Here is a 25,047-nt window from a genome sequence, read left to right as displayed (position 1 = left end):
TTTTTGTAATATCAACGCACTTCTATCTAAAAACCTGTCCATCATTTGCAATTTTTCGATTGGGTAGTGAAAAAAATTAAATTAAAAGAACTTGCACAAATGGATTTAGATGAATTGGATATTTATGATGATTTGGACACATTTCATGAAGAGGAAGAAAAAGTGAGTTACAAAATCTGAGTTGGCCAATTGGCCTTAGAGTCTTATTCGTTTGTCTCCTATTCTTTTCAGAAAAGTGCCGAGCTTCTTGCGCTAGAAGCTAAGTATAATGAATCCTTGAAAGCAAATGAAGCCTTGCAAACAGAAAATGCAGATCTCAAAAAGCAAATAAAAAGGATAGGTATAAATTTCCAAAACTTATTGGATACTGCAAAGGCCGAAATAAAACGCAAGGACAAACAGATAGAACAACTGCGCAAAGAGTAAGGGTGTAAAAGGGTTTAGCTGCACGTCGTACAAAAATGTGCACAGAAAAGGTGGCCATTAATAATATATTTATTTTGCATTCTATTTCGCAGAAAGGATGATATCTGCTTTAGGCGCAAGCAACTGCGGGCAGAATATTATAGAGAAACTGGTGGTACTCAAATAGATAACTGGTATAAAACGGAACAAAAATGTACAAAGCATGATGCTAAATTGGAACTAAACGTCAAGAATGAGTCAAAAAATATTGTAAAAACAGTCCATGCAAGAGATCCACGTGTGCGTGAACGCAAACATGAAAATGAGATGCACCCTGTAATTGACACTCATCTACATGTACCCAATTTTGGTGCACATAGTAGAGAGTACGATGAATGTGGTCACGGTGTTACCAGAAGAAATAGTCGAGATAGTCGGGCTAAAGAATATGGACGTAGAGATGAATACGGGCGTAGGTTGGAATACGATCGTAGAGAGGAACGTGATCGGAGAGATGTACGAAACTATAGGGTAGAGCGTAATCATGGGGAAGAACGTGAACGTAATTTAGAACAAAATCGTTGGACAGAACGTAATAACAGAAGTATACGTAGTTGTTCTTCAGAAAAAGAAAAGCATACTTACGCTAGCAAATACGATGGCAACAATAGGCGACACCATTCCCTTGAAAAAATAGTTGACCGCATAAGGTAAGTGTAATAAGTATGGTTATGTTGTGCTTATTAGTTATGAAATTGTTGTAATAGGCAAAACAGTAAAGAAGACAAGTCTAGGTCAAGTATAACAGATGGTAACCAAGAAAGCCGTAATGATTGCAATAAAATTACTGCAGAAACACGTAATCCAAGTAAGGATGTTGATAAAAGATCATCACTTGACAAAATTAGTAAAAATTCTACTAACAATCGTATCATCCACTTAGACGATAAGAAGCAGCCTCAATATAATACACATGCCAAATCTGCAAAAGCTGTTGGCCCTAAAAGTGGAGAAGCTGTGCTATTAAGCAAAGATAACGAAACCGGACGCATGGCGGAAAACTCAAACTGTATTGAAATATCAAATATTAATAATATGTTATGCAATAAATTACCAAGAGATGAAGACATGCTTGATTTAAATGAAAAATCAATAACCAAAAATAATAGCCTAACAAAAGAGAAGCTATTGGCATTAGATGCACAATTTAATGACAAAACTAATCATATAAATTCAAATAACACATTTTCTATAAATGGCATGATTACGCCAAAGAAGACAACGTTATATAATAGTCTCTTTGGTAGCACACCAAACAATGCTGAAAATGTGAACAATACCATGTTAAGTAATGTGATGGTTTTATTAAAAAATAACTGCTACACAGCAACAACTTCACCAAGCAATTATACTGATACCAGCAATGAACCGCTTATATCACAATCTACGAAAGATAATACGTTAAAGCCTGATATAGATGAATGCTTTGTACTTAACAAAGTTAGTGAACAAAAGCTTGGAAAAAATAGCCAAACAGCCAGTTATGTCCTTAATAAAAAGTCTCAAGAAGTTAACAAATCACTAGAAAACGTTGAGGAAGAAAAGAGCGCTGCAATCATTTTACTGTCTGATGATGATGATGAAGATGAAATTGATGTTAATGCTATAAATGAAGAGCATTGTATCGAGGGGAGTAAACAGAAATTGGAAAATGTTGAACGAGCTAGTGGTAACAGTAAAGGTATATATTTTTCGAAAGTTTTATTATGCTTTTTAAAACCGCAAGTAATTAGTATATTAAGGCTGAGTTTTTGAGTGGTAGGTTAAACTACACTTAAAGTTAGCCAAAGTTTAACCATGCTACTTTAGCCTTTTGAATACAATTTTTCTGCTCTCAGTTTAAGCGCACTATTGGGCAAAATAGTAAGGCCTTGCAGCATTTTTAGACAAGGATAAATTAGTTAGCAGAGCTTATAGGACGTCTTTTAATTATGTACATTTGTATTTGTATGCTTTAAATTTGATTTTTTTTTAAATTAATTTAGGCGAAATAAAAATTCTGCAGAACATACGCTTGCCAAACATATATGAAATTAGAGCACAGCAGAGACGTCTCAGAGAGGAGGCTGCCAAAAACGTGGAGAGTAAGCAACTTGCCGCGGTAAATAATGGTGCCTTATCAAGGTTAGTGAACAATCCTATTGAAATCGGTATGAATGGAAAAACAAGGGAGGACAGAGAAGAAGCTGCAAACTGTAAGATGGCAGCTCAAGAGCAAGCTAAAGTAAAATATTGTACAGAAAAATTTATTAATTATACTTTGAAAACATTAGATTCTGATTTTCAATACTGCAAAGGTGAAAGTAATGCAAATCAAATCGAAGTGTATTCTGTGGATGGTTCAAACTTCAATTCGGTTATTGCTAGCAAAGCTTCCGTAACTACTGGAAGCGATACTGAATTAATGTATGACAAAATATATTTGATTGAAGAGGAAGGCGAAAAAGATGTGAATGCAGTATATCAAAAAGTGAATTCAGTATGTGTAGTAAAGGACTCAAATAATATTGCGAAAAATGGTAGTGAAGCTTTTGAACCTAAATTTACTGATTTAGGAAATGAGTTAAAAATGGCAATTGAAAACCCCGAAAAATCGAATTCCTCGGTTACTATTGACTCTGTGATTGGGATGACAGAGGTTGACTCAGAGACTCAGGCGTTTAATCAAGAGCAACCTGATGACACAGCAGAGGCAAACAAATTAAATCAAACATATACAAAATTCCAAAATAACATCGAAGACCCAGTAAAAAGCGGAACACAACTAGTAGCTTTTGCTGAATATAAAAGCTCACAAAAGTGTGTAAAAGATATACAAACATCAGTGCAAGTTGATTTAACAACAGAGATGGCACTTGAAGAACTTGCAAAGGACGCACAGCACAGTGCTAGAACAATAAAAACCACTACAAATACTAAAATTGTGGCAGAATGTAGCAAGTCAGGGGATGAATTAAAAGGAATTGATTGTGATGCCAATAATACAACAATTTCTCAAGTGAGAAATTATAGTAAAAAAGGTAACTGCGCCCCCAAAGATGCTTCACTTGTTCTTGTTGTAGAGATTAGCGATGACGAGGAAATTAGGCCAGAACGCGAAACTGACGGCGAATTGAAAAAAATTGCAGAAAATTTAATCACAAAAGATGAAAGCACAACTGGCATATATAACCACTCGGTTGACAAATTAAGCAATGAAGAAAAGCCTCCTCACATAACAGTAGAGAGTGCTTATAAACAGAAGTCAGCGACAGAAGTCGAATGCGGCGTTGAAAAGGAAAGTGCGGAGAGCACTGCGGTTACAGCAATTAAATCTTCGATTACTAAAGATCAAGGAGCGGGTAATTGTTCAAAAGCTAATAATAACAAAGAAAACAGCGACATTAATTTTAATGAAAAAAGTGCAGATGAATGTATTGCAGCGAGTAATATCATTAAGGACAAACCGATCGCGGATATATGCACAACACTAATAAATGATAAAACTAAAAATATCACTGATCTTAAACAATCCAATTTTGATTGTCAAATCAATATAGATGCACAAAACGTCGCTGACTCCACAAATATTGCTTTAGAGAATAAAGAAAACTTAGAATCGATAGACAATCAAACAAAAGACATGGGCAATGCGGCTGACAAAGAGCTCGAAGATGCAGTAGCTTATTTAGTTAATACTATGGATGTAGATAGCAAATTTTATTTGAATGACGACTCTATCAATGTTGATATGCAATTGGAAGACTACCAACAATCATCCCAGGTTATTGAACCTAAGGACGATGCTGCATATTCAAACCAAAATAAAAATGATACTTACGACAACCCTCAAAATACAAGCAGTAAGCTAGAACTAGAAGAGGCGCATAATAAAAGTCTTAAGCTGTTGGCAATTACAGTTCCAGTGAATACCAGTAGTGCAAACCTTAATTTAATGAATAATGCAAATTCAAAGTTAATGAATACAAGCCAGGAATTATCAGAGGATCAGTTGGAAGTTGCACGTAACGCAGATCGAAAACTATTGCCGAATGTGGTTTCCGAGCATGCAAAGAATGCGAGCCTTGATCATTCAGAGGATGCAAATGCAAAGGTTTCGAATAATGCAGAGCTGGAAGTTTCACAAGGCATAGGTCTGAAGCTTTTGCCGATTGTAGCTACAGAGCAAGCAAACAATGCTAGCGGGGAGCTATTAGAGCATGCAAATGAAAAGCTTTTGAATAATGAAGAGATGGAAGTTTCTCAGAGCGCAGATCTGAAGCTTTTACCGAATGTGGTTTCAAAGCAAATAAAGAATGGAAGCGTGGAGGTAGAAGAGGAAGGAAATGAGAAGCTTTTGAATAATGCAGACCTGGAAGTTTCACAGAGCACAAAAGTAAAGCCATTGTCTATTGTGGTTCCAGAGCAAGAAAATAATGCTAGCGGGGAGTTATCAGAGCATGCAAATGAAACGCTTTTGAATAATGCAGAGCTGGAAGTTTCTCAGAGCACAGGTCTGAAGATTTTACCGAATGTGGTTCCAAAGCAAATAAAGAATGGAAGCATGGAGGTAGAAGAGGAAACAAATGAAACGCTTTTGAATAATGCAGACCTGGAAGTTTCACAAAGCACAAAAGTAAAGACTTTGTCGATTGTAGTTCCGGAGCAAGAAAATAATGCAAGCGTGGAGCTATCAGAGGATACAAATGGAAAGCTTTTGAATAATACAGAGCTAGAAGTTTCACAAAGCATAGGTTTGAAGCTTTTACCGAATGTGGTTCCAAAGCACATAAAGAATGGAAGCATGGAGGTAGAAGAGGAAACAAATGAAAAGCTTTTGAATAATGCAGACCTGGAAGTTTCACAGAGCACAAAAGTAAAGTCTTTGTCGATTGCGGTTCCAGAGCAAGAAAATAATGCAACAGTGGAGCTATCAGAGGATGCAAATGTAAAGCTTTTGAATAATGTTGCGCTTGGAATTAGAAAGAACAAAGAAGTAGAGCTTTTACCGAATTTGGTTCCACAAGAAGCAAAGAATATAAGCACTGAGCTTTCTAGGAATCAATATTTAAATATTGATTATATGGAGCTGGAGCATCCAAAGAACAAAGTACTAAAACTTTTGCCGAATGTGGTTCCAGAGCATACAGAGAATACAAATGTGAAACTTTCGAAAAATACAAATTCAAAGCTTCTGGATAATTCAGAGCGGGAGCTTTCAAAGGAGGAAAAAACAAATATTGTGCCGAATACGTCAGCAGAGCATACAAAGAATGCAAATATGGAACTTTCGGGCTCAAATGCAGGGTTGAATCTAAAGATGGCACCATGCCCTAGTATATTATCTACTGAACGTAATGTCTTACTTGATAAAATGAAACGTTCGGAAATTCTCTGGAAATTTAAAATACCTAAACTAAGTGCTAAACGGAAAAGGGAGCAAAGTGATGAAGACAGCAAGTCAAATGATAGTACCGTAAATGGTGAACAGAAAGCAGAAGATAATGTGAAAAAGGCCGTTAAAACGAACGGCAAAATTAATGAAGATAAGCCGCTACAACAACAAAATACACAATGCCAAAATACACATCTAAATAAGAAATTTGAAAAAACTGAGAAAATACATTCTGAAGATAAAAAACTGTACTTGATGCGAGATGAAATTGAAATCGTTGAAATAGATGATGATATAGACCTAATAGAAACACGTTTGCTAACTGGACAAACACCAGAGGAAAAACGAACCTTGTCCGCTGATCGAGAGAAAAGTGAGCGCATAATTAAAGAAATTGATAATTGGGCAAGAAGAAAGGTAGGGGACATACCGGATATTATAGAATCTGCCCTACTTTTGGAAACGGCGCAAGTAGATAGTATAAAAGTTAAAGAGAGAATTGAAGAAAAACCAAAATCAAGCGAAAAAATAGACAACAGAAAAGCGGAAGGCGAGCGTAAATCAATTAAAACCGCAAAATCTAACAAAAGTGAAACAAAAACGGAATTGAAAAATGCTGAAAAGACATACGCACCACTTTTGGTATTGACGCTATGTGAACAACACGAAAAAGAAAATGAAAAACAATTAGCAAATCGAGTTGAAGAAAAAAATGTGGATTTCAAAAGTCGTCGGCAAGGTGAGCGTTTACCAAGTAAACGTGGTAAATATGATAATGCAACTGAAACACAAGTGAAGCATAAGACTGATATGGAAAAGCGAGTTACAGAAACAAAAACTGAAAGCAAAGCACAAAAGATATGCTCTAACAATGACAAAGACACATTAGAAAGCGTTAGGGAAGCGCAGAGGAAATGTGAAAGACAAACGCATGATACTACAAATAACAGTTTTAAGGCTAATACTGAGCAGTCACTCACGCAATCTGTGAAGGTGGACAGCATGCCTGTGGTAAAAAAGGCGATCAGGGGTAGCAGCTCGTTAGAAATAGATGGAGCCACAAATGCAAAAAAGAAAGGAGGGGAAGAAAACAACAAAGCCCTAATTGAAATAACAAAAACTGATAAAGTAACTGAAGACAGAGCAAGCGTAAGTAAAGAGTTAGAGGTTAAAACTAAGAAATCACAGTTGAAGGATAAAGCTCATGTGTCACTCGAAGTTAAACATGATGCTAGTGCGATTCCAAAATTTAACGATCAAAATGAAAAAGATAAAAAAGCAGGCACGGTATTAAAAAGAGCAGGAGACGGATGTAAAACCAAGTTACCATTAGCCATAGAAGAGGCTGATATGCAAGAGAAACGTGCCAAGTTCGATTTGGATGCGAAAAAAATAGAAAACGCAAAAACAGTTACAGAAAACGCATGGACTCAAAAAGATCAAGTTCCTACTAGTCATGTAACAAAAGCTGAATCAGCGAATTCAGCAACCAAATCAAACAAGGGTCAAAATCATTCCAAAGCAGCAGCAACAACAAGTACTGATAAACCAATTGCAACTAAACAAAACATTGAAACACATAAACGCCAGAGATTGGACACAAAGAGTGATAATTATGAGAGTGAAGAAGTAATGCCTAAACCGCGTAAACGTAAACGCTGTGAAATGCGTATTGATGATAGCGATGATGATGAGTATCAACAAACGACTATGTCAGCTAAAAAATGTGTAATAAGTGAAGCGGATACAACAGAAAATAAGGATATACTCGCCATACTACAAAATGATAGTGTCAATGGTAATAATGAGTCGAGTGTTGGCGGCGTATTGCCAGGGCCACAAACACCCTCATCATTGCCGGCTGATATAAGTCAGGATGAGCAATATAAAGAAATTGATTCGCGTATGCAATTAATGTTTGCTTCACCCAAGTTAGCTGATAAAACGGCAACTAGAGATTTGGATGCGAAAGTAGTTGCTGTTAAAACTGATGCCATTAAACAACCAATACAGCAACCTATGACGTTGATTGGAGATGCGCAGGATGCGCAAACTGCCATAAAATCGACAATGGAGTTAAGAGCTACATCACCATTAGCAGTGTTGAAAGCGCCATCGCTTGATATGGCGCCAAAACACAACGACTTTAATGTCTCCGATACGAGTTTTAGCGATTTCAATAGTAACTCCTTTCAAGTATCCAGTCGAAATATTACTATAGATGAAACGCAAGTTAATGAAATGGATATTAGTATGAATTCTTCATCACTTAGCGATAGTAGTTTGTGTACGAAACATATTTCGCTCGGTTCAAGTGATTATCGTTTCGAAAAGGTATCGGATAATGTTGTAAACTTGTTTATAACGCGTAAATGTCGCGGAAAAAGAAAGCCTATGGCTAATATTGCTGCAGCTGCTGCAGCAACAACAACAGCAGCAACAACAACAAAAACAAATAAAATACAAACAGCAACGTAGCATGTAAGCTAGTGTTTTAAGTAAAATATATAATATACATACATACTACATATTTCTATAAAAATAACTGTTTTGTATTTGCTTTTCGTTTTAATTCATTTAAGCAATGTAATTGTATTTACATTACATTTCATTACATATATATATATATATATATATTTTAATATAACATTTGTGAACTAATTAACCAACATAATAACAATAAAAAAGAAATGAAAAGCATTTTTTTCATCGTTGCCTTTAACAAACGTCTTTTTTTTATTTCCTTAAACGGCAAACATAGCCCTCTATGGTAAAACCGCAAAATCCTTTTGCAATTCTTTAATCAAACGTACGTTTGTTAAATTTGATGAAGAATATTTTGTCCAAAATTTTAACCGTTTACCTCTATTATAAAATGTTTTTTTTAGGTCCTTGGTATAGTTAATAAGAAAAATATATTACATTGGCGAACACCGAAGGGTTAAAATGTTCTTGAGAAATATTCGCACGCTTGTACAAAGAACGTAACAGACAAAAAAAAAAAAAAAAAGTTGCCCCTCAAGATACCTTTCAAAAAACGCGAGTACTCCATAAATAATGTAAGGAATACTCCTTTGGGAGTATAGGAGTATTCCAAAACTAATCTGTATTCATACAAAAAATGTGCTCCAATTAACATTGCGATGTCCTAGGAGAGGAGTAGGTGATCCCACTCTCGCTTTGTTTGTGAGTATTCCATGGAATACATACGTGAGAGTGCTTTCCAAAGTACTTTCACTGTAGTACTCCATGGAGTACCCACAGAGGATCATATGCCAAAGTACTAAAGAGGAATTGTGTCGGAAAGAATTATCGGAGTGAATTTAATTTAAAATGAAGGTAAATTAAGAGGGGCAATACAACTTTTATATTTTTTACTACGAATATTCTTATGTTATTTAGCGTTTGCGTGAATTCTTATCTATGGCGTGAATAAAGAAACTAATATTTGTCTATACATACTTTAGTATGTATACATAAAACCAGTGCGCGGTTGCATTTTATCAGAGTTGCCATAGTAAAATTTTATTATCAGTTATTTGTATGCAATATTTTACTTTTGGCAACTCTGTTCGATCGTCGTCGTGTCGTGATTGCGGTCGTTAAAAAACGAGCAATGATCGGCTGATGGTGGTCCGCAAACGCATTGCAAAGAAGTATTGTTAGAGTACTCCAACATGAAGAAAATGGAACATGTAATCCAACAATTTTTTTGACCATTCTCATATTAAATGGCCAGTTAAACTTCCTTAAGGGCTAATTAAACTTCCTTAACCCTAACGCCATAGTCGTAACCATACCCATATCCATAACCATCTCCAATGTGATCGATTAATTGTGCCATAACCTTAAACAGTTGACATTTTCATAAAAATTAGGAAAACGCAAAAAATTACAAACATATTCCACAAAAAATAAGTCTCTTAGTCAAAACATATCCAAAACAATGAATAAACAAGTAAGGGTGTCTAAGTTCGGGTGTAACCGAACATTATATACTCAGCGTCAGCTTCAATTGCACATTTCATTTCATATAAATTACTTTTCTACATAACACGTGGCACCGCCCGTTTAAAAAAAAATGTCTCCCCATTTCCTCTTACAATAAAACTTGATAAATGAAATATCATTGATTCATAATTATTTTTAGCTAAGTTATAGCTTATTATTCTAGTCTACGATCTTTTTAAATATCTTTTATATAAAAGTGGGCGTGGTCTTTAACCGACCTCGTCCATTTTTCCTAGAAATATTTCCTGCTATAGGGAAAATCTCTGTACCCAATTTTATTACGATACGTTAATTTTTCTTCGAGTTATGGCTCCCGAAACATAGAAAATTGCTTAGTCATAAAAGGGGCGGTGCCACGCCCATTTTTTAAAATTTGGAGTTTTTCCTATTTACTGTTGTAAATACACTTGGTAAATGAAATACCATTAATATGAAGCTCTTTTTTGCAAAGATATAGCGTATTTTATTCGCCCACGACCCTTTTAAAAATCTTTTATATAAAAGTCGGCGCGGTCCTTAAGCGATTTCGTTAACTTTTCTTCAAAGCATTCTTTATAGTAAAGGCAACCTCTCTGCCGAATTTTGTTACGATACGTTTCACGATTTTTGTGTTATGATTAATTATATTCACACCCATTTTCAAAAATTGTATTGTTTTCCAATTTAATGTTATAATTCAATTTAGAAAGTAAAATTCTATTGATACAAAGCTTTTTTTCGCTTAGATATAGCTTATTATTTTCGCCTACGACCCTTTTAAAAAATTTGTATATAAAAGTGGGCGTGATCTTTAACCGATCTCGTCCATTTTTTCTAGAAATATTTCCTACTATAGGGAAAATTTGTGTGCCCAATTTTATTACGATCCGTTAATTTTTCTTCGAGTTATGGCTCCCGAAACATAGAAAATTGCTTAGTCATAAAAGGGGCGGTGCCACGCCCATTTTTTAAAATTTGGAGTTTTTCCTATTTACTGTTGTAAATACACTTGGTAAATGAAATACCATTAATATGAAGCTCTTTTTTGCAAAGATATAGCGTATTTTATTCGCCCACGACCCTTTTAAAAATCTTTTATATAAAAGTCGGCGCGGTCCTTAAGCGATTTCGTTAACTTTTCTTCAAAGCATTCTTTATAGTAAAGGCAACCTCTCTGCCGAATTTTGTTACGATACGTTTCACGATTTTTGTGTTATGATTAATTATATTTGTAAAATTGATTTTATCACAAGTGGGCGGTGCTACGCCCATTTAAAAAAAATGTTTCCAAATTTTTGTCAAGAGTCTCAATATAAGTCCACACGCCAAATTTCAACATTCTAGGTGTATTATTTACTAAATAATCAGGTTTTTGTGTTTTCCAAAATTTTATATATATATAAAGTGGGCGTGATTATCATCCGATCTCGCTTATTTTCTCTATTCTGGGTCCAGATAAGCTCGTGTACCAAATTTTGTGAAGATAACTCAATATTTATTCAAGTTATCGTGTTAACAGACAGACGGATGGACGGACGGACGGACGGACATGGCTCAATCAAATTTTTTTTCGACACTGATGATTTTTATATATGGAAGTCTGTATCTATCTCGATTCCTTTATACCTGTACAACCAACCGTTATCCAATCAAAGTTAATATACTCTGTGTGCAAAGCACGCTGAGTATAAAAATATTACATTCCAGCGATCACCAAAGGGTTAAAATGTTCTTTAAAAATTTTCACTGAAAAATTACAGCATGAGCACTCTACAGAGACAAACAACGTAAAATACAAAAAAAAAAGTTGCTTCTCAAGATATGCAATAAGTTTTTTGATCATTCTCATATTAACCCTTGGTTTCCTACAAGTTTATATTACTGCTTGGAAATACACCAAAGGAACATGTGTACTAGCAATGTCCCTTTGCACTGAAAATTCGATTTAAATAAAGTCTGAACAATTTTGCATACTTCTAGGCGCAAATTTCCCTTTTTATTCTATTTTATTATTTCTTCAATGCCATTTTATGCTAATTTTTTACTTGATGGAATAAAATTCTCAATAAAATCTTTCTTCGAAAAATTTACAGAAAATTAAAAAAAAAAAAAAATAATAAATATAAAACGATTTTGTGGTTTTACCATATGCGTCTGAGTGCATCATCCGCAGTTGAAATTACTTCGTCCGATGCACAGTATTATACGTATACTAATTAATGTTACTCTTTCAGGCAACCAATCTTCGTTTTTGCATCCAATTTCTGCGTACGTTTTGTTTTTTTCCATCACTTCATCTGTTCATTTATTCTTCCTTTTCTTTGCGCTCACCCACTAGGAAGCGTCTTACCATTGGTACTCTATAAATTGGCACCGACAGCAATGCCCCCAAACATGCTCCAATCCAATAGACAATGATATGCTCGATGTTGGTGTGGCCACGGCAGCCCCATTTCAGTGCGGTTGCCAGTACAGGATTAAAATAACCACCAGAGAAGTTAAATGCTGAAAACATTGCATAATTAAAAGCATAAACTTTTCTTGAGACAAATCATACGTGTTCCATTGTTGTGTACGAAGTGAGCTAATAGCTATAGCGTGTTAAGAGTAAGCGCGTGCCATGCTTACCTGCAACCACCAAACTTGTACCAATAAAAGAATCAATAATGTTGCTGAACTTTGGATCTTTTTCGCTAAGCGCTTTTGAGGCAAGACGACAAAGTAGTGTGGCTATTCCCTCGATAGTAGCGCCGAGATAGGGATGTACCTATGGATCGGATAAAGAGGTGAACTGGATGATTAAGTTAAACGATTACCATCACTTTATTTCTGTGTATTGCATCAAACCAACTTTTTTGAGAGATGGATCCATAAGCAAAATGTAGTTCACCACGTTTTCGAAGTTAGCCCCCAAAACACAGATATTTTCTTTCGAAACTCTAACTTAGGTATTTCCTTATATATTTGATTTTTTTTATTGCATTTAAAGGATTTTAAAAGTAAATTGCTGGCGCGATTTTTTTGTCTTATTTGAGTTGTATACATTTTTTTCTTTTCTAAGAATTATTATAACTGACTAAAAGCAGATGATCTTCGAAAACATCAGAAAGGGATAAATTACACAGTTACACAAGAAGAAAACAGAAAGGGATAAATTACACAGTTTAGTAATTTGACATAAGTATTCCCATGAATATTGATGCACTGAATTCGAATATGCTATCAGAATTGGCAAAGTTCGGCCGTAACCTCAAAAAAACGCCAAGGATGTTTTCACTTTTTGAGGTTAGGGCCGAAGTACGACCCGCTAAAAGCCATCTTTACTGCAAGGCCTGGAAGGGTCTACCCTTCCTCGAAGTCTTAAAAGGTGGACCGTATATTATCTGGGTGGCCGGCAGGCATCGGTGCAATTTAGAAACGCAACATTAAAACCAAGAAGAATTAAAAAAGGGGTTGTTGTTGTTGTTGTAGCAGTGCTTCGCCGCATCCAATAGGTGCGACCAATCACAAATTGTCATCAATATCCTCTAACGGGAGTCCAAGGAAACTTGCAGTTTCAACAGGGGTGGACCATAATGAGAGGGGTGTTAGAGGCGTTGGTTCCACATTACAATTAAAGAGATGGTTGGTGTCATGTGAGGACACATTGCAAGCGGGGGCATACATTTTGTATGTCGGGGTTGATTCTGCATAGGTAAGGGAGTCGGTTCTGTAGGACATTCACTTGTTAAAAAATAACTTGTTTATTTTAATTTTATCAAACAATTTTTTATATAACTTTTTGTAAAACATCAAAATGAAAAAAATATTTTCACTCTAAATAAATTTTAGTTGCTAAAGAATTATTGAAAAATAAAGCGCTTTATCGTATTTATCAAATACGATATATTGGTGACCCCGAACCAGTGAACATATTCATACGCATCATGCCGAATACACGCTCCGGAGACAATACCGTTTCATCACAGCAATCAACCACAATAAACACGAATCCGCTATCCACAATCAGCAACACGATTGTGTCATCTTCAAGCAATTCACAAGGAGGAATTCATCTACGAATTCCGAAATTCTGGAAGGAAAACCCATTGATATGGTTTGCACAAATCGAGGCACAGTTCGAACATCACGGAATTGTGTCAGAGAAAACAAAATATTTCACGATTCTTCCTGAATTAGAATCTGATATATTAAGTCAGGTAAGCGATATTATTCTGGCACAACCTCAGAATATATATACGCAGCTTAAACAACGTCTCATCGATCATTTTTCAATTTCCGAAGAGAAGAGACTCCAAAAGTTGTTGAACGATTTGGACATAGGGGACAAAAAACCTAGTTGTCTTCTGCGGGAAATGCGTGGTCTCTCGCATGGTGGAGTTACCGATGACTTCCTGCAAACATTGTGGCTACAACGTCTACCTTCACAAACGCAAGCTGTTTTGGCAACATCTTCTGAAACGTTGGATAAACTTGCAGTAATGGCAGATAAAATTCAAGCAATTTCAGCACAACAACAATCAACTATCGCAGCAATACAATCGTTTCCTAATCTATCGGATCTTCAACAACAAATAACAACTTTGAGCACAGCTATTGGCAATCTTCAAAAACAACACTTTCGACGCAGAAGTCGCTCAAATTCGCATAGGCGTTACACAACTAAGTCAGCTAATACAACCGAGTGGTGCTATTATCATCGTAGATTTAGGTCTCAAGCCCGGAATTGTCGACAGCCGTGTTCATTCAAGCAACACCATCAGGGAATCTCGCCGGTCGGTCACTAGATGAAGCTAGTGGCCGATACTCTACAATTAATCGTTTACATATCTTTGATAAGTCCACCAACAAAAAGTTTTTGATAGACACTGGAGCGGATGTGTCGGTTCTCCCATCAGCAGGTATATCTAACAAAAAGCAAGACAAATACAAACTTTTTGCTGCTAATGGTACAGTTATCAACACATTTGGTACTCAACTTTTAACCCCAACTTTTGGTTTACGTCGTTCCTTTGCTTGGGAATTCATTATTGCTGATGTTAGCAGTCCTATAATTGGCGCAGATTTTTTGAAACATTTTGGATTGTTGGTGGATTTAAAAGAAGGCTGTTTGGTAGATTGTGAAACTGGTCTGAGCTCTTCCGGTAAGTTATGTGAATTAAGAGAGTTACCAGCGATAAAGACTCTTGTAAGTTCAACCATATATCATAAACTTTTATCTAAATATCCGGATTTAACGAATCCTTCGTTGCATCAGAAAAAAGTTCCCCATTGTGTTGAACATGTCATCGAGACAAAAGGTCCTCCGATATTTTCAAGGCCTCGTCGTTTAGCACCGGACAAGCTCGAAATTGCAAAACGAGAGTTTCAATTTATGGTCGATCAAGGACTTTGTTGCCCATCTAAAAGTTCTTGGTCAAGTCCGTTACATATGGTATTAAAGAAAAATGGTCAGTGGCGTCCGTGCGGAGACTATCGTCGTCTTAACGCTCAAACTCTTCCTGATCGTTATCCCATTCCGCACATCCATGATTTCGCTTATGGGCTCTCAGGAAAGACAGTTTTTTCTACCATTGATTTAGTTCGAGCCTACAATCAAATTCCGGTTGCTCCTACCGATGTTTCAAAAACGGCTATAATTACTCCGTTCGGATTATTTGAGTTCCGATTTATGACTTTTGGCTTATGTAATGCCGCTCAAACGTTTCAGCGGTTCATGCATGAGGTTCTTCGAGGGTTAGACTTTTGTTTCCCTTATCTCGACGATGTTTTAATTGCTTCTGAATCCTCTGAACAACACTTATTTCATCTTGAGCAATTGTTTAATCGCCTTCAGTCATATGGTCTAACAGTAAATGTTGCGAAATGCCATTTTGGACAAGATAAAGTAACATTTCTCGGCCATTTAGTGTCTGCTCAAGGCATTCAGCCAATTCCTGAGAAAGTTGATGCAATTATAAACTTTCCGCAACCGAAAACTGTCAAGGAAGTGCGACGTTTTACTGCGATGTTGAATTTTTACCGAAGATTTTTGCCACATGCGGCGGAGATGCAAATTCCACTCCTTATTTATCAGAAAGGTAATAAGAAGAATGACAAATCTCAAATCGAATGGACACCTGAAGCTCAATCCGCGTTTGAAAAATGTAAAAATGAATTGTCTCGAGGTACTCTATTGACTCATCCTATAGATTCTGCACCGATATCTGTTATGGTTGATGCATCTGACGAAGCAATTGGTGGTGTTCTACAACAGAAAGTTGATGAGGTTTGGAAACCTCTGGGATTCTATTCATTGAAGCTAAATGACACCCAGAAACGTTACAGTACTTATGATAGAGAACTTCTTGCGGAATACCTTACGGTAAAGCATTTTCGCTATATGCTAGAGGGTCGTAATTTTATAATCTATACGGATCATAAACCCCTTACTTTTGCGTTTAAACAGAAACCTGAAAAAGCTTCGCCTCGGCAGTTTCGTCAACTAGATTTTCTCTCGCAACTTTCCACCGGCATACGTCATATCAAAGGAAATGAAAATATTATAGCAGATACACTCACGAATTTCGACTATTGATTCTCCGAATCTAATCAACTATGAAGAGTTAGCAAAAGCTCACAATATGTCTCATCCAGGAGCTAATGCGACAGCTAGAATAATTCTACAGCGTTTCATATGGCCGAATTTGAAAAAAGATATTAGGACATGGTCAAAAGCTTGTGCTAATTGTCAGCGATCAAAAATTCATCGTCATAATCATAGTGTGATAGGTAGTTATGAAAACCCAAGTTCACGTTTCTCGCATATTAACATTGACCTTGTTGGACCATTGCCTTCCTCACATGGATATTCGTATATTTTAACTTGCATTGATCGGTTCACTCGTTGGCCGGAAGCAATTCCCTTAGTTGACATAAGTGCCCGTTCTGTGGCGGAAGCTTTATTTCATGGGTGGATATCTCGGTTTGGAGTTCCTTCAAAAATTACAACGGATCAAGGTCGTCAATTTGAATCCAATCTTTTTAAGGAACTTGCACAACTTCTTGGTTCTCAACGAATACGCACTACGTCGTATCATCCTTGTGCCAACGGTATGATTGAGCGGTGGCATCGTTCGCTGAAGACTGCTTTCATGTGTCACAACACTAAAAATTGGATGGAAATTTTACCAATTGTGCTGTTAGGACTGCGATCAAGTTTACGTGAAGATGTAAATGCCAGTCCTGCTGAGCTGGTTTATGGAACTTCCTTAAAGCTTCCTTGTGATTTTTTCGACGCTAAGAATGATTTGTCTCCTTCCGATGAATTTGTCAAGCAACTGAAATCTTCAATGAACTCGCTGCGTCCAATTGAAGTTTCGTATAAATCAAATCGTTATGTTTTCGTACACAAAGATCTTGCTACTTGCACTCATGTATATGTTCGTCGCGACGCTGTTAAAAAGTCTCTTCAGTCACCGTATGATGGTCCATATCTAGTGGTGAGCAGAAATGATAAAATTTTTAACGTCAATATTAATAATTGTACCAAATCAATATCAATTGATCGACTCAAGCCAGCATTCGTATTTAATACTGATATTTGTGAAAATCCTCGAACGATTTGTGTTCCAATACACCCTCATGTAAGAAGTCGTATTCCACGTCATGTACGCTTTAGATCGAGACTTCATCGTTAAACAAAGTCTCTGGAGGGGGAAATATGTAGGACATTCACTTGTTAAAAAACAACTTGTTTATTTTAATTTTATCAAACAATTTTTTATATAACTTTTTGTAAAACATCAAAATGAAAAAAATATTTTCACTCTAAATAAATTTTAGTTGCTAAAGAATTATTGAAAAATAAAGAACGCTTTATCGTATTTATCAAATACGATATAGTTCTATGTACCGGAGAGACTCGGGATTTTTCCCGACCAAGGACTGTCATTTCAGTGTAACGCCATTTAATTTGTTGCGTCCCTCCCATAAATTCTCATCCTCCCAGCAGCTCCTTGCAGCGGGACTGCTCCATATTCTCTTGCTCCGGGAAGGTATCGAATCCAATACGGGTCCGTCTCCTGACCCCGGTTCTAAGAAATGGTTTTGCCGCGTCTGCCGGAAAAGAATATTTTTAGGACGGTCATAAAAAAAATTAAACAAGGGGTGCCACAGTGTGGTTTGCTATCCCCACGTTTGTTTAACTTCTACATATCAAAGCTACCTTCGCCACCAGAAGAAGTTACTATCTTTTCCTACGCCGATGATTGCACAATAATAGCCACAGGCCCAGGCCCACGAATCGATGAGCTTTGCAACAAAATAAACGGCTACCTACCTGATCTCTCCAGTTTTTTCACCGCGCGCAACCTTACATTATCACCGACTAAATCATCGGCGACCTTATTTACAACATGCACGTCCCGAATGTCGACCATTTTGAACATCCACGTCAATGGCACTACGCTACCGACTGTCCTACACCCCAAAATCTTGGGTGTGACGTTTGATCAGGATCTACATTTTGGTGAGCATGCAGCCGCAATTGTACCGAAAATCCAAAGCCGTAATAAAATCCTCAAATCTCTTGCTGGCAGTACTTGGAGAAAAGATAAAGAAACGATCGTTACCACTTACAAAGCAATTGGCCAGCCGATTGCATGCTACGCGTTCCCGATATAGTCGCAAAGCCTAAAGACTACTCACTGGAAGAAGCTACATGCCTGCTTATAACGTGTCCCACATGACACGAACCATGTCTTCAACTGTATTGTGGAACCAACGCCTCTAACACCCCTCTCGTTATGGTCCATCCCTGTTGAAACAGCAAGTTTCCTTGGACTCCTGTTAGAGGATATTGATGACAATTTGTGACCAGTCACACCTATTGGATGGGGCGAAGACCTGCTACAATAGCAACAACAACCCGCTGGACCCACTATGATGGCTGGATTGGATTGAACGCTTCAAAACGCCTGTCGGATTTCAAAATCCGCCAGTGTACAGATGCCTAAAGAGGTCACACAGCCGCAAAAAAGCAGTTTTCGTGATATAACATTTTACTATTCCAGATACAACCCAATATTCTGTTTTCATAATCATGGGTACGCCGTGTTGCGGTGGTACCACACCGAAGGTCCTGGATTCAAGACCCGGGCAAAGAAATTTAAACATTTAGTTAGGAATAAGCGTTTACAATTAGAAACATGTTTTCTAAGCAGTCGCCCCTCGGCAGAAAGGAGCACGACGCCAATTGGCCTAAATGTACTCGGAGGCAAACCTCGCAAAGTATTTTTTCAATAATAATATTACCTGTAGATCAGAATTACATTCCTCAAAAGCACGTCCCTTGTGTGTTTCAGCAAACTCAAACCACCAAAAGACTTGTACAATACGGTAAACGCAACAGCCACCCATAAGCTCAGCCCATGTGCGTAAAGCCACCTCTTTCAATGACGTCTTGCCTTCAACTAAGTCCTCCATGTGTGTATACGGACAGGCGGAGGCATCACCCCAAACTTTGCCCCACCAAATCGTGAGCATGAAAAGGAGGACTGCATATGCAGCAACACCGAAATTATCGGCCACTGTGAATTTGAAGAAAAGATGACAAACATTTTAGCATGCTTCGGATTGGAGACACTTTTTTATTTTCAGAGTTGTACTTAAATGATGTATATTGGAACGATTTTCCGCCATCCCTTGTCAAATTTGGTTTTGAGACAAACCGGTTTCGGCGTTGTGCTATCATCAGTGTCGATTTTCGTTCTGATCTGTTGTTGTCGTTTGTCCTGTATTTATAGTTCGTAGGTATATTAGCAGGTATTGTCAAATTGATGCTTGTGTATATTTAGTTATGTGTATGTGCTGTGTGTTCATTCAGAACCGAGGGTGGTTTACTAATCGATTTGTGTGGCTGACTGGGGTAGGTAGAAATCTGTGATTTTAGTCGTTTGACCTTCTTTGTCGGTTTTTTGTTTTGGTGTGTTAATTGTTTTGTGTTTATTTGTTGTGTGTTTGTCTGTTGTACCTGTGTGATTAAGTTGTTTTCTGTAAACAAGTTTTAAAGGCTCGAATATTGTGTCAGAAATTGTGTTTATCTGTTCGTTTATTATTCTACCGTCGAATGTTTTCTGTTTGTAGATTTCCATGTTTTCGAGTACGTTGAGACGTCGGCCCTTTTCCTGTATGTGAAGAACCCTAACTGTTTTATTGATGTTTGCTGGGGAACATTCATTCTCGACCATGTGATTCGCGAAGTTAGACTAGGGTATAATGTTTGGATTCCGTATTTTTTTGTTGTAATCTCTAATATGTTCTCTGAACCTCGTTCTTATATGCCGTCCTGTTTGTCCTATGTAACTATGCTGGCATCCGCAGGTAAGCTTGTATACGCCGTGACTGCTAAACGGATCCTCTGAGTTAATGTTAGTTCTTAGTTTTCGCCCTAGATTGTTCGATGTTTTGAATGCTTTAACACATTGTATTTTTTAAAGAAGTTTGCCAATTTATATGTTACTTTTCCAGTATATGCCATAGTCGTCCATCTATTATTTTCCTTTTCATTATTTCTTACGAAGAGCTTGTACTGGAGTACCTTAACAAGCAGCACGGAAATATAAAATTTACAATGGAAACCGAAAAAGACGGAGGAATCAACTATCTAGACCTCACGATAAATATTGATAATGAAGCCAAAAGATTTAACTATGACATATATAGAAAGTCAACGGCCACCGACACAATAATACACAATACCTCAAATCACCCTCAACAGCATAAAAATGCAGCATTAAGGCACTTGGTACATAGACTTGAAAGAACACCTCTTACACAAGAGGCATATAAGAGAGAACTTGAGGTCATATATAATATCGCTGCAAACAACGGATATAAAAAAGCACTAGTAGATAAGCTCAGAAGGAAAAATGGAGAACCAAAAAGAAATAATGAAAAGGAAAATAATAGATGGACGACTATGACATATACTGGAAAAGCAACATATAAATTGGCAAACTTCTTTAAAAAATACAACATTAACACAGCATTCAAAACATCGAACAATCTAGGGCGAAAACTAAGAACTAACATTAACTCAGAGGATCCGTTTAGCAGCCACGGCGTATACAAGATTACCTGCGGATGCCAGCATAGTTACATAGGACAAACATGACGGCAAATAAGAACGAGGTTCAGAGAACATATTAGAGATTACAACAAAAAAATACGGAATCCAAACATTATACCCTAGTCTAACTTCGCGAGTCACATGGTCGAGAATGAATGTTCGCCAGCAAACATCAATAAAACAGTTAGGGTTCTTCACATACAGGAAAAGGGCCGACGTCTCAACGTACACGAAAACATGGAAATCTACAAACAGAAAACATTCGACGGTAGAATAATAAACGAACAGATAAACACAATTTCTGACACAATATTCGATCCTTTAAAACTTGTTTATAGAAAACAACTTAATCACACAGGTACAACAGACAAACACACAACAACAAATAAACACAAAACAATTAACACACCAAAACAAAAAACCGACAAAGAAGGTCAAACGAGTAAAATCACAGATTTCTACCTACCCCAGTCAGCCACACAAATCGATTAGTAAACCACCCTCGGTTCTGAATGAACACACAGCACATACACATAACTAAATATACACAAGCATCAATTTGACAATACCTGCTCATATACCTACGAACTATAAATACAGGACAAACGACAACAACAGATCAGAACGAAAATCGACACTGATGATGGCACAACGCCGAAACCGGTTTGTCTCAAAACCAAATTTGACAAGGGATGACGGAAAATCGTTCCAATATACATCATTTATCCACCCTGTCGGAAAATGAACCAAACAAGATAAGTTGTACTTAAACTTACCAATAATCAATTCAAAACAGCAGGCACAGAGCTCAGCTGCTGCGATAGCTTCATTTACTAATACCGGTACAATGCCTTCTCGATCTACAAAACGTTTCGCAAGACGACGTGCTGTCTGGGCTAGTACACAGTATCCGATCATAAAACCGGTACTGACGCCCAATGATGTCATGGACATTTTCTGATCGGAGTCGCGAGCAGTTTCCGACTTGACTTAAGTTAGAACTTAGATCTATGACTATATTGGGTTGCCAATCAATGGTGTGTCTGTGTGGAAGAGATAAGTGTTTTTTTTTTAGATTAGCTGCTAGAATATAACAAAAGGTGGAGTTTATTTCTTTCTCTGTCTACGAGGCTATGTGAACAGACTAGCGGACTTCATGACAAAATAGAAAACAGTCAATACTTTATTAGTCGCTCGTTGTTCTCGTTCTTTAATAAAATGGCGAAGATTGGAGGATACAATAAAAGTTGAGGCAGATTTTTATAGAGACGTTCTTTGGTTGCAGTTCTCTGTCGCAGTTGGCCTTATAACTGAGTGTTGTTGGGGAAACAGTTATCTATTAAAGAGAACTAACAGACCAATCGTAGGTCTTCGGTGCTATCAATCATACCATACACTTCTTCAGAAACTTGAAAAGTTAATCTTGGTTCTAAAAGGATATGCTCTACAGTCGCATCGTGGCAGAACCGACCGAGGCTACTCGACCATAAGCTTAGTTTTTGCATCTAGCTTTTGAGTTTGCAGTGACCTGCGAGCATGAATATTGAAATTTTAAATTTTTTGGAAGGAAAAGAAGGACCTGGGCAGATTGGCAGCTGCCGAACGGCCTATATGGAGCTATGATCTTTATATCGCTTTTTGTTGTGCAGACCCTTGTCCTGACGCAATTCTGTGCTTCCAAATCAGTGTTGATCTCAGAGATGCTACTCCTCCTGGACCCTGTTGCTGTGAAGAGATTGCGCCATATAGGTATTTGGTAGCTGCCAATCTGCCCAGGCTGACTACTTGTTCATTCCTATCCAACACTTTCTTTGTGTCTCGCCAGCCCAGGCTAAACGGATGCTGTGCTGTTTTCTACGCGGATATGTCAACGCACTTGGGAACAATTGAGAATACTAACTGTCGCTAGTTTAAAGGATTCCTTATTCGATTAGCTTCAGGCTGCACACGGGCACAAGGAAACAGTATTCGCCATGGCTAGATCATCAGGTTGATAATTGGGCTGGAGAAGCTATAAATTGGGCGACACAGCTGCTTGAATCATCGGAGTATTTTAGTCGCCTCTTACGACAGTCATACTTGCGGCGTGTATATTCCTACCCCTACCCGCTGGGGGGCAATGCCATCCATCGTTCGCACGACTTTGTTCCCACGACCATGCGGTTAGTATGCTGAATTAATAGTGCGGGAGCGCACTGGCGTTATATCCGGCAAAGCTTAGAGCAGTGTATTTTCTTTAGAGTGTTTTATCTGATCTCGTGGTCTATGGCTTTCTCCAATGCTTTCAGAGCAAAGGATACCAAGCAAATAATAAGTCACACACGGTGGTGTTTCATTTAGTTTTAACATATTTTAACGAACAGCCTACAGAAAAAGTTAAAATCCGATAATAGCGTCAATAACCACGATTCAATAGCTTTGCTGCAAAACAAAAGTTATCTTCGCTTCACGAAACCTAACGTTGTCACCGTTAAGTCTACGAACACTCTACGATAAGGTTCAGCTTTGGTACTACCATGAGGTAGACTCATTGACGGCACTCAGCACTCTCTTTCCAAAGCCTTAATAGCATGAACGTTTGAGCAAAGATCGCCTCCCTATACATTTTGAAAAAAATTGATTCCTTATACCTGGAATAACTTGTTCTCCGTGAAACGAACCTTTATCGTGAGAAGGGTTTGCGCCACTTTTATCTAATGTACAGCCAAGAGCACAAAATGCGAATCGTTTTGTCAACAATGGATGGCTGATCTTTAAATGGTTAACTTGTTCTGTTCTTGGAGCTTGCTCCGTACACGTCCCAATTAGACTGGGCGAGATTAAGCGAAGGCGAGAGGTGCACATGATCGACCAAGCAGGAAAGGCGTGGGTTCAAGCGCGGAGCTGTAAAGTGTCGAAGATTGTGTGTAGGTCTTACAACCTTAGAGTAAGTTGCTTCTATCATTAAGAGAGAACTGTAGACTCATGACGGGTATTCTGACTGGACACTGCCTTCTGGCGTCACATGCCTTTATATTAGGCTTGATCAGTGATAGCAGATGTAGGAAGTGCGGGTTGGAGGAGGAAACGATCGAGCACATTCTGTACTCGTGCCCTGCGCTTGCCAGGCTAAGACTCCAGTTATTAGGAGTGGTACAGCTGGCAGATCTAGAAGCAGCAAGTGGCTTAAGTCCTAGGAAGCTTGCCAAGAGGACGGAGTTATTTTATAACATAGGTCCTGGTTTTTGATAGGGTTTTTCAGTTTGGTCGTTAAAACAAACTTTTGGTAACACTACGGACTCATTCAGTCTATGTGAGGTTCTCATGGACCGGCCAGTTCAACCTAACCTAACCTAACTTGTTCTGGATAATTTCCAAAAGTATTTCTTAGCACCTTTTAATTCAAAATTCCTTTCAAGTTCAATTTTACGAACGCTCAATAGCTCATCCTCCCTCATCGCCTACATACAAATGATTTCTCTTAAGAGTATAGACGCACGAGTTTTCGTTAAATCCATTTGTTGTGCTATAATCATACTAAATCAAAATTTTCTGCTGAAAACCAACAATGACAACAAATTGCTTGACTCTTGTTTACTCTTGTCCCTCATTCATGGGCTCGTTCGTACTCATTGACCATCACTACTGAGCGCACCAAATTCGCTTAGCTGGCGGTACTAAAAATAGTTTTTCCTTTTTGAATTTTCACACAAATGATCAGCATTGATCATGTCTATTAAATCAATTTAAAATATTTTTTTCGATAATTAGCAAATTTTACGCAACAACAAATGCAAAACAATTTGTAACATCAATTAACAATGCCACCGTGGATCTAACACAAAAAAGAAAGATCAATGATCTTCTGTACAACACAATTTGGCTCTGCAATACACAGCATCCGTAATAGAAAAAATACTATAATTCTAAATTTACTTTTGCGTATGCTTCAACGCTTTAATTTACCCGTTAGAATTGGTGCGACCGTTCCTATGGACGAGGGTTGACTAGTCGTAGCGCGCTGATCTTGCGACGCCAACGATGCTGATCTCTTGTTCTTTGAACAATAATTTTTTGTTGTGTTTTGTAATTTATTTTTGTTTATTAGTTATTTGCAACATATTTCACA

The 25,047-nt window shown here is 37.5% G+C and overlaps 3 protein-coding genes across 5 annotated transcripts in view; 2 read left to right on the top strand and 1 right to left on the bottom strand.

Moving 5' to 3' along the window:
• FLASH (FLICE-associated huge protein) lies at nt 1-8,565 on the top strand. 2 transcript variants are annotated; one of them, XM_067771541.1, is made up of 7 exons: nt 1-162; nt 232-422; nt 519-1,115; nt 1,173-1,273; nt 1,349-2,146; nt 2,451-2,660; nt 2,739-8,565. In XM_067771541.1, exons 1-7 carry the CDS (start codon nt 100-102, stop codon nt 8,315-8,317), a joined length of 7,539 nt encoding a protein of 2,512 aa, XP_067627642.1. In that variant the 5' UTR covers nt 1-99; the 3' UTR covers nt 8,318-8,565. The 2 variants fall into 2 exon arrangements, with proteins under 2 accessions (XP_067627642.1, XP_067627641.1); XM_067771540.1 differs by having other exon boundaries at nt 2,451-8,565.
• The window catches only part of LOC137243648 (transmembrane protein 186), a 141,051-nt gene continuing 118,508 nt past the window's right edge, over nt 2,505-25,047 (top strand). The window contains exon 1 of the mRNA XM_067771555.1: nt 2,505-2,589. The gene's annotated coding sequence lies outside the window, so the exon portion shown is untranslated. The remainder of the gene's footprint in view (nt 2,590-25,047) is intronic.
• Nucleotides 8,315-24,995, bottom strand: AQP (aquaporin). 2 transcript variants are annotated; one of them, XM_067771551.1, is made up of 5 exons: nt 24,885-24,995; nt 21,716-21,982; nt 19,124-19,398; nt 12,458-12,596; nt 8,315-12,334 (listed from the first exon to the last, which is right to left on the bottom strand). In XM_067771551.1, exons 2-5 carry the CDS (start codon nt 21,891-21,893, stop codon nt 12,135-12,137), a joined length of 792 nt encoding a protein of 263 aa, XP_067627652.1. In that variant the 5' UTR covers nt 21,894-21,982; nt 24,885-24,995; the 3' UTR covers nt 8,315-12,134. The 2 variants fall into 2 exon arrangements, with proteins under 2 accessions (XP_067627652.1, XP_067627653.1); XM_067771552.1 differs by lacking the exon at nt 24,885-24,995 and adding an exon at nt 24,313-24,842.

Source organism: Eurosta solidaginis, chromosome 3 (assembly GCF_040869045.1).
Source record: "Eurosta solidaginis isolate ZX-2024a chromosome 3, ASM4086904v1, whole genome shotgun sequence".
NCBI classification, from domain to species: domain Eukaryota; kingdom Metazoa; phylum Arthropoda; class Insecta; order Diptera; family Tephritidae; genus Eurosta; species Eurosta solidaginis.
This window is presented reverse-complemented; position numbering and strand designations above follow the sequence as displayed.

Coding starts and splice junctions, on each gene's coding strand:
- FLASH (XM_067771540.1), top strand. CDS start 100: ATGGATTTAGATGAATTGGATATTTATGATGATTTGGACACATTTCAT. Junction 163..231: donor TTCATGAAGAGGAAGAAAAA/GTGAGTTACAAA, acceptor TATTCTTTTCAG/AAAAGTGCCGAGCTTCTTGC. Junction 2,147..2,450: donor AGCTAGTGGTAACAGTAAAG/GTATATATTTTT, acceptor AAATTAATTTAG/GCGAAATAAAAATTCTGCAG.
- AQP (XM_067771551.1), bottom strand. CDS start 21,893: ATGTCCATGACATCATTGGGCGTCAGTACCGGTTTTATGATCGGATAC. Junction 19,399..21,715: donor CTGTTTTGAATTGATTATTG/GTAAGTTTAAGT, acceptor TCAAATTCACAG/TGGCCGATAATTTCGGTGTT. Junction 12,335..12,457: donor TACAAGTTTGGTGGTTGCAG/GTAAGCATGGCA, acceptor CAATGTTTTCAG/CATTTAACTTCTCTGGTGGT.